At 53.0% G+C, this 9,042-nt stretch overlaps 1 protein-coding gene across 1 annotated transcript in view; it reads right to left on the reverse strand.

Moving 5' to 3' along the window:
- Positions 1-3,088: 3,088 nt before the first annotated feature.
- Positions 3,089-9,042, reverse strand: part of RHBDF1 (rhomboid 5 homolog 1 (Drosophila)) — a 21,692-nt gene continuing 15,738 nt past the window's right edge. The window contains exons 10-17 of the mRNA XM_009881950.1: positions 8,313-8,474; positions 8,107-8,207; positions 7,303-7,366; positions 6,739-6,833; positions 5,707-5,782; positions 5,093-5,193; positions 4,670-4,823; positions 3,089-3,847 (exon numbers count right to left, since the gene is read on the reverse strand). Of these exons, the coding sequence (XP_009880252.1) occupies positions 3,428-3,847; positions 4,670-4,823; positions 5,093-5,193; positions 5,707-5,782; positions 6,739-6,833; positions 7,303-7,366; positions 8,107-8,207; positions 8,313-8,474 (1,173 nt within the window). The 3' untranslated portion in view covers positions 3,089-3,427. The remainder of the gene's footprint in view (positions 3,848-4,669; positions 4,824-5,092; positions 5,194-5,706; positions 5,783-6,738; positions 6,834-7,302; positions 7,367-8,106; positions 8,208-8,312; positions 8,475-9,042) is intronic.

Below are 9,042 nucleotides of genomic sequence, written 5' to 3' on the forward strand. Positions count from 1 at the left end.
GGGGGGGGTGGGGGGTGTCGGGCCGCGCACCCCCTCCTCCGTCGGTGTGGGGAAACCGGCCGGCCCCGTCCCGCCTGCCGCTCCCCCTGAGCGTTTTTCCCCCAGGAAGTACATATGGCGGACGTACCACTTAACCTACGCCGGAGAGAAACTGGCAGATGACAGGAAGAAGCTGAGAGAGTGAGTAACGCGGTTCGGGCTGGGCTGGGGGCTGCCCTGGGACTGGGCTCGGGTGGGTCCTGCGCTTGGCACGGGCTGGACGTGGGACGGGCCCTGCCCTGAGAGGGCACCTGCGGGGCAGGAGGGCCTCGGGTAGTTCCTCAGCCTGTGCTGAGCGCGTTCGTCCCACTCACACCACAGCAGGGCACGTTGCGCTGCCCCTCGGCCACCTGTACCACACTCCTGCAGAATAGGTTATGCTTACTCAGCTTGTAGCTGAGGTACGCTGCAGAGACAAGATTAGCAAGAAAAAGCGTGAGGGGAGCAGAACACAGAAGGCCAGGGATGGCATCATGCACGTGAAGCACATTAGTTCATCTCCGGGGAAACTGGGAGCACTGGGGGAGCACCTACTCAGCAGAGGATGGGGTGAGGACACCTGATGTTGTGGAAGGGACCTCTGGGAGTCATCCAGTCTGACCCTCTGCACAAGCAGTATCAGCTAGAGCTGGTTGCTTAGGGCTGCATCCAGGTGGGTTTTGAACATCTCCAAGAACGCAGAATGCTCGGCCTCGCTGGACAACCTGTTCCAGTGCTCCGTCACCCTCACAGAGGACTCGGCAGAGCTGCTGAGGTAGGAAGGAGGATGGATGAATGGCAAGCAAAGAGCAAACCGAGGATAAGCGTGTTGGGTCCTGGACTTGCTCAGCCACCTCTCAGAGACAATCTGGTAACACCACTGACAAACGACTCTCCTGTTTCCACACTGGTCCTCAGGGCAAGGGGGCGGGAGGTGCTGCTGAGCACTCCAGCTGTTGCACACAGCAGTGCTGGGTATGCCAGCCTGCATGCAGACCAGCAAGAAACGCTTGTCTGAAGTATTAAAAATTGAGCAAATCAGCCCTAATCAAACCTGCCCTCAAAAGACTGAGCCGAGGGTGATAGATGTTGCATTTCAGGGGTGTTGCAGTTAAAAAGGCAGATGATGAGATCCTTCAGTGCTGGCAGCACATTTTACATATACAAGTGTGAATTTTAACTTGTGCTGCATTAGAGCGCAGCACATGATCGTAGGAGTCTGTCTCCCCCTGGGAAAGAGGAAGCTATAGGATTTCAAAGGCTGTGGTTCCTGGGAAACTGGCATGTAACAGTATAACTCTCTTTTCAGGTATGGCATCAGAAACCGGGATGAGGTCAGCTTCATAAAGAAGCTTCGAAAGTAACCTGTCAGGTAAGTCCTGAATATCCAGTAAGAGCGACCAATTCTTCCTTTTCCCTGGACCTTAGTGTTCAGGCTCGCAGCAGCTGGTGTTGCCGCTCTCCACTGCATAGCAGAGCGTTCTGAACGCTCGTGTGCGCGTGAGGCTTGTGCCGTGGTTGTGGGCTAGTTCTGTATCCTGCTTGTGGTGGTTGTGCTTCTCTCAGGGCAGGGAATGACAGTTCAACTACTTCAGTTAACATATGTCAGGAACAGCAGCCAATATCTTAGTGCATCTCTAACCCTGTTTCACGTTTAGACTCTGATCTGCTCCCACAATGTCTTGAGACTCATTAAGTGCAGTGTTCCTTTGTTTGCTGTTGTGATTGCTTCGAGGAACTTGCTTGCTTTTAGGCTTCTTGAATGTCTGGAAATCACTGTCAGGAACGTGGCTGGGTGCTAACTAATCCCTAGGACGGAGGTCTCTGTGCTACAGGCATTTGCCATCACCCAGGTCATTTGGGTCCTTCTGTGTGCCTCAGACTCTCATACCCGAGGGACTGTTCGCCCACCCTGCTCCTGGTGCTCCTGTACCATTCGGAGCGCCTGCAGCTAACAAACGTCCCGTTTGTGGCAAATGCTGCAAGCAAAACCAGCGTGTTCTTTGCTGTTCCACGGTGGGTGTATTCTGAGCCAGAATTCTGTTAGGAAAGGGGACCTCAGCTTCCCTACCCTCTCGTTTTTGACGCCCAGTTTCTCCATTTTTCTGGTTTATAAAAACTTGAATTTAACCAACTCGTTGTTCTCAGAAGCCAGGACACACCACTAGACAACTTTTGGTCATGATACTTCTGTGCAACTGATGCATTTAAGAACACTTCCAGCACAGGAAGCAGTAGTATAATGTGTGTTTACCTGTTTGTAACCTATGTAGATGTAATTCTGGTATTATACTACTATTTTTAGAAAGCTGTGCGCACAAACACGATATATGGCCAAGATTCTTAGGCTTAGTGAGTTTAAAATTATGTCTGCTTCCCTTCCACATCTAAAATCACAATCACAGTGTCTGAAGAGTAGTGGTTGTAACAGCTTTTCCAAACACTTGGGTTTTTGCTGTGCAGCTCCAGCTAGCTGGGTTAGAAACTGTTGCTGTGTCACCACAGTAACTTTTTTTTTTTCTCTTCTTTCACCAATGCCACATTTGCAACATCCAGTGTCATAAAACGTGTGCCATGACAGAAGCCACCTGCCCGCCAGTGCCTATGACCAGCAGTCACCTATGGCACTGGCTGATCTCCCCCCAGGCTGTCGAGGTGGGGTAGTGTGGTGATAAGAGTCCGGCACACAGTAACTGCTGTCATTACCAAAACCATTTCTTTCTTTAAACAGAGAGCACAGAGAATCCAACCCTACCAAGACCGGACTGTGGATTCAGCACTTTCCTAGAGGAAAAGGCCGTAACATTTCAAAGAGAAACAAACTCCAGTTGAATGGACATTCTCAGATGTTTTTTGCAGTTGTTATTTGAAATGTCTGTTTCTGAGCTGTTTGTGGAACGCACTTTCAGCAATTAAAGAGACCCTCTAGTTTTCTGAGGCTTTTAAGGCTCTTGTTTCCAGCTGCAAATCCGTGTCTGCCTGTTTTGGGTGCTAGAAAAGGGTTGATTATACTGATCTGTGAAACAGAACAGGTAAGATCAAGTAACAAACATAGCCACAGACTATGTGGAACAATTAACAGTAGCTAAAACGCTACCTTGCCATTTAATCACCACCTTAGCAGTAGTAAACAACTCTGGTTAAAAATGTAGTATTGAAACTAATGTAATAAAAATAATGGCAGCAGAAAAGGTTCAATACAATTGAACAAGGCACAAATGTTCTGTTTTCAGAGTCTTCTGAGATAAGGCAAAACATGCCTGCCAAGTGCTAAGGAGACAGTTTAAATTAACCACGGGCAGGGTTAGAAGTGTCATTGGATTAGAGGCTTTCGTCCACATGGAACTGGCACAGCAAACGCAAAGACCGTCCATCTCCAGTGCCTGCTCGAGAAGCTAGTCTTTGCCTTTCAGTGGAGCTGTGCATCCAGGTCGTATTTCTCGCAGAATTTGTCTGTGAATGGTATACAAGTGAGGAACTCGCACCACTCGCACTTGATGGGGTAGAAATAGAAGAGAATCACAAGTCCTGAGAAGAGTGCAATGAAGATGAGCTGGAAAACGATAATTTGGCATCGCTTCCTATACAAATCAAACTTCCCAAAGCTAATGTAGGGCAGGAAGGCAAAGGAGAGGAAGAAACCACTGATAAATCCTGAAATGTGAGCAAAATTATCGATCCAAGGCAGGAGGCCAAAGGCAAAAAGAAAGAGCACCACAGCCAGCAGCTTGAAGAAAGCCCTCCACGGGCGCGCCAGGATTTGCCAACTCTGGAAGAGCTCCACAAAGAGACAGGCCAGAATCCCAAACTGGGATCCTGCAGGGCCAACCTGCAGAAGAAGAGCATCACAGGTAACATCAGGCACGTCCCATCTGCCTGGCTTCTGCAGCCAGCTCCAGGCATTACAGTTGTTATCATTCAACACCTTGTTCAGTGTTTGTTGGCAAAGAGATGCCGCAGCCTGCAGCTTCATCCTTATAATGGGGTTCAAGGAGTAAAGGGGCCTGGTTTGATTTCAGATCAAGGTAGGTGTGAGGCCAGCAATCACTAGAACAGACTTTATATTTAAGGAGGGCACATCTGCTTTAAGTCACCAGAGGGGAGAAGCCCTTGAAGGCAGTCTCCTGGCTCCCCCCACCCACCGTGCACTTTTCCTTATCAAAGGACCTGGAAGATAATCCTCCAGGTCCTGTCACACACTCTTCTGAAGTGAAGCTGGATAGTCACATCAGACTTCTCCAGCTGTGGTTATGTGGAAAGGGACAGTCCTGGACAATGTGTGGGAAAGGCGAGCTCTGCTCTTTGCCCCTCACACGTGGAGGGTCTCTGGCACCAGCTACAGCTTTCAATTCCCAGCCCGCCGGCAGGGGCCTCTCTTATCCTGTGGTTGAACAAACCCCCCATTCATTACGAGGCAGCCGCCTTACTGCAGCCAGACTGTGCCAGTCACTTGGAAAGCCCAGGGTACTCTGGGGGATGTTACTGCCCAGCAGCTAGATGATGGGGTGGTGCCGGCTTCTAGCTACAAATCTGCTAGACACCAGCCCAGCTCTGGTGTCTCTGTCTCTGCCTCTGCCAGAGCGGCACAGGCATGTGGGGGCAGCTTGTGTTCAGGGCAAGTTACCAGGACCCTAGTCTGCAGGAGACCCACCTCTGCTCTGTAGGGAAGAAAAATTGCACTGGCAAGGTTCCCAGTGATGCCACTGAGCAGGTAGATGATAGAGATGCGATGCCATCCTGCCAGCTTCTCTAGGTCCCGCAGGATCGTCATTTGGAAACAGACTGAAACCAGACAGTGCAGGATCCTGCCAAGTTCAGAGTACAGGAGCTGAAGCAGCAGCCACTGAAGTCACCCCTGTGCTTGTGTTCTTTCATTGCTGGAGAGCTTCTGGTCTGTCCTCGCCCATGCCTCCAATATCCCTCCCGGCAAACGCAGCGTGGTAAACCTCAGCAGGGACAACAGCTCAGCACCCCTGTGTCCCCCAGGGAAGGGACCGCCAGAACAAGCCTCATAGCAATCCCAGGGTTCAGGGTTCCCCAGCCCAGACAGTGGAAGTTTTACACCTATGCTTACCCAGCATGGAGGAAAAGTGAGAGCCAGAGGCGGTAGAACTGGTCAGGGACTTCTGGATTTAGGAAAGGGAGGAGTCCACAGACATCATCCATGCAGTGCACCTAGGGCAGAAGTGGGTTTGTGAGATGCACCAGCCAGCACGGCCCCTTACCAAGGCCAGGGCAGAGACTGCAGTTAGCTCTGAAAGAGGGGCTCTCCTCCCTCTTCACTCCATCAAGTCCCAGTACTTGTCTCCAACACTGTTACTCATGACCCTACCCATTCCCTGTGGTAGCTTTATGCCCTAATTCTTTATCCCAGCTCATGCACAACCGAGACATCCATGTGTGCTCACCAATGGAGCGGGAAGATTGTATGCACCCACTGCTTCCACTGTGGTCCTGTGTTGGGCTTTCACAGCTGCCAGCCCAAGTCCTAAACTAGTCCCCAAAGAGGGACAGATGCAGCCAGCTCTGCCACCACAGTCTGGATCAGCAGCTTTCCCCAGGCTCAGGGTGGGACAGGAACAGGACTCCCATCTACGCTGCACCACTGTCACCCCCAGATCTTGCCAAGCTGCTAAGGGGAACAGGAGGCAGAAGGGCAGCCATACAACCCCCCAGCTCCGCACTCACCTGAGAGCAGAGTGTTGCCTCCTCATGGAAATAGCCCCGCATAAATTCACAATATTCCCGGGAAGTTATTTCACACCTGGAGGAGGCACAAGTAATCAAAATGAGGAACAAGTTGCATGTGGAAGTCTACAATAGACCATCCCGTGCCTTCCCAGACCACCCACTCCCCCTTGTCTCATCCCGAGTCTGCCTATGAGAACTGATGCCTTCTGCTGCCCTTGACGTGCTGTAGTGTCTGTGCAACAGATGCACTAATACATTCCCATTTCAGCCCAGTGCCACTCTCCCTACACCCCTCTGGCTTCACTCCCACAGGCAAGCCCGAGTCACCTCCACAGACTTAACACCCTACATACAAGGGTTCCATAACAAGTGCTAAAGCTGAGCTATTTACAGCTGAGAGAGAACCACCAGAACTTGGAAAAGCTGGGGCTGGGCGAGTCTTGTGCCTCTGTAGCTGACAGTGGAAAGCAGGGGGCTAAGCCAAGAGCGTCCTGGTCGTGACTTTAAGGGACTGAGAAACTCCTTGGGGCAGCATTGATTTTTCTCCCCAGCAGGGAAAGCCAGCACTGGGTAACTCCTCAAGCTGAGGAGCAACATGAGGAAGATCAGCATCTTCCTCCTTGGCAAACCCAGAGCATGTTGTTTCCTGACACCTTGACAACTTAGGGACTCCAGGCGGGGGCCAGTGTAGCCTGTCAGGACCAAGGTGGCCATTCCCAAGGAAAAATGTGGAACTCCCCAGCCAGAAGTACTTAATGCTTAGGGATCCGAGTCTCTCCTAACTGCAGGAACAGTTGAGTGAGATGATACCCTGCCACACCAAAGACTCAGGCTGGCTGTTATCTACTGCTCATCCCAGAGTCCTGCTCCATCTGGGAGACCTGTCATAGCTCCTTGTCCAACTTCCCTTCTTAACAGGGCTCTGGGCTGCATGTAGGAAGGACAAGTGGCTGTGTCTTCAACCTGAAAAGAGTCCCCTCTGTCTCACCCCAACACCCAGCCCCTCCCCATACAGGTAAAACTCATTACCTTCCTTTGGTCCCAATGCAGCAGGGCCTGCCTGTAATCACGCAGTCCATGTGAAGGTGGTTGGTGTAATTCCCAGCACTGTTTTTTGTGCAGATCTGGAAAACGACAACAGGCTGCAGTCAGACGGCCATGGCTTTGTTTGCTGTCCGGGTAAAGTCAAAACAGCCCCTTGGGAAGAAGCCAGTCCCACAGACATGGGCCTCCCAAGGCCTCCCTCTGACAGCAGGATGGTGCCCGACACCCCATCTGCCTCAGCCTCAATCAACACCTCCTCTCCGCCAAGGGACAAAAACAGCCCCGAGGCTGAGTCGGTCTCCATCACCCTGTTACCCTGGCAGGGCCCAGGGCTTTAGTTGGCACAGGGGAACTTTTGTTGTTGGAGGGCTTTGAGCCATGGCTGGACAAAGCCATGGATTCCTTCATCTAGTGTTAGTGACAACAAGCAGGAGGCTGCACCAGAGACACCCCCCCCATTCCACCAACACAGCTGTGGCTCTGCACAGAAGGATGCAAATGCCATATTCCAGCTGCCCATACAGGCTCTGTACCACTGGTGATGCTCACCGGCCACTTGGTGATGTCATCTGGCCACTCATGCGGCTCCATCGAGGCTGGCTGCTCACACACCCTGCAGCAACAGAAAGCAGAGATCAGCCTGAGAAATAACTTTCCTTAGCACAAGGCAGGATCCCCCAGGGAGCCACCACTGCTGTCCCTGCCCTCAGGCTGCTGTCCCACAGCTCCCCTCTGTCCCTGGCAAGGGGCTGGTGAGAGGCTACATCAGATCAGCCAAGGCTGTGCTGATCGAAGCCGCAGCCTCCTCCCAGTGAGCAGAGATCACGGCTTCAGCACAAAGGCAGCCGTCCGAGAGCATGCAGCTGCCCAGCAACTCACTGGCTCTTTTCCAGATGGACACAACCCCAAAGGTGGGCATTCCGCTGGTCGCAGCTCTACATCAGCCCACTGCGACTGATGACAAAGGTGCGCCGTGGCACACAGAAGCTGGCAGCGCTCTGGGGCAGAGCCGTGCTGGGAATGTGACTGCCGTACCCCAAGAAGGGAGCCTGTGCGGGATCAGGTGAGGAGGGGGAAAGGGATGAGGAAGGCACCAACAGCTCACAACAGGCCACTGTGCAGGTGGGCAGCCAACAACAACGGAGACTAGGGGCGAGCAGAAATATGATCACGCTCTGCCTCCCTCAGCTGTTGGGGAAGGTAGGGACATCACTGCCCCCATGTCCCTTGGTGTCCAGAGCAGCTGCTGTCCCATCCAGCAATCAACTGTCCTGGGACTCCATGCATCTCTGACTCTACTGTCACAGCAGCCCTGTCCCCTCCAGGATGGTGGCTGGGCTAAGCAGGACCTACCTGGGGTCCTGATGGCAGACAGACCCAAACTGCCTCTTGCTTCCTGCCAGCATTGGTGTGCTGGGGTGATGGGGCCATTTCACCCACACAGCCAGAGTGGACTGCAGGAGAGAGAAGTGTCACTGTGAAGCCCAGGGTGGGGGAAGCATCAACAGAAGTGGCCCTGAGCCTGCAGGGACAGCATGGAAAGGGACCACCACACTCACTGAGCACTCCTCCTCCGAGGTCTGCACGCAGCCTGATTTGTCGTTCCGCACACAGCAAGCTGAATGCTTCTCCTTCTCCCGCTTGGCACTGATGAAGCTGTGCACTTGCTGGTCCTGCCTCATGCACGGTGAGAACTTGGCCCCTAGGTGGATCAGGGCCTCCTGGCAGAGATGGAAACACTCAGCTCAGCCAAGGGGCAGGCGATGATTGCCTGGGACAGAGCAGGCGGGGGAACTGCGAGGGATACCCCTATCAAGACTCAAGGGACCAGGGACGACAACTGCATGATGAAGCCCAACACACATCAGGCATACTCTCAATATTTGCTTTCAAGAAGGCAAACCCAGAACAAAAGTTTAGGGATTTCCTTGCCAAAGACCCTAGAAAGGCCAGTGCTGTGGCTGGGAAACTTTCAGACACGACAGCCTTTCCCAGGGGAATGACATCAGGAGAGCTGACACACACCATACAACTCCTGCATTTCTCCAGCCCCAGGCTTGGCTTCATAGGAACAGGGTGCAAAGCAGGAGTGCCAAGGCCCATCCCAGCCTCTGGGTAGCCCATTCTGCAGGGTGGTTGGGGCCAGGAGCACCACTGCACCCTGCCAGCGATGGCAGGGCCCCCTGGGAAGTCCAACCAATGGCAGCTGCTAGCATCGAGCTCCAAGCAGCGGAGGGCCTCAGTCCCTGGGGTGACACAGCTGCAGTACGCAGTCTCCCATCAGCCCAT

The sequence above is a fragment of the Charadrius vociferus genome, unplaced genomic scaffold (genome assembly GCF_000708025.1).
Source record: "Charadrius vociferus isolate BGI_N301 unplaced genomic scaffold, ASM70802v2 scaffold593, whole genome shotgun sequence".
Classification (NCBI taxonomy): domain Eukaryota; kingdom Metazoa; phylum Chordata; class Aves; order Charadriiformes; family Charadriidae; genus Charadrius; species Charadrius vociferus.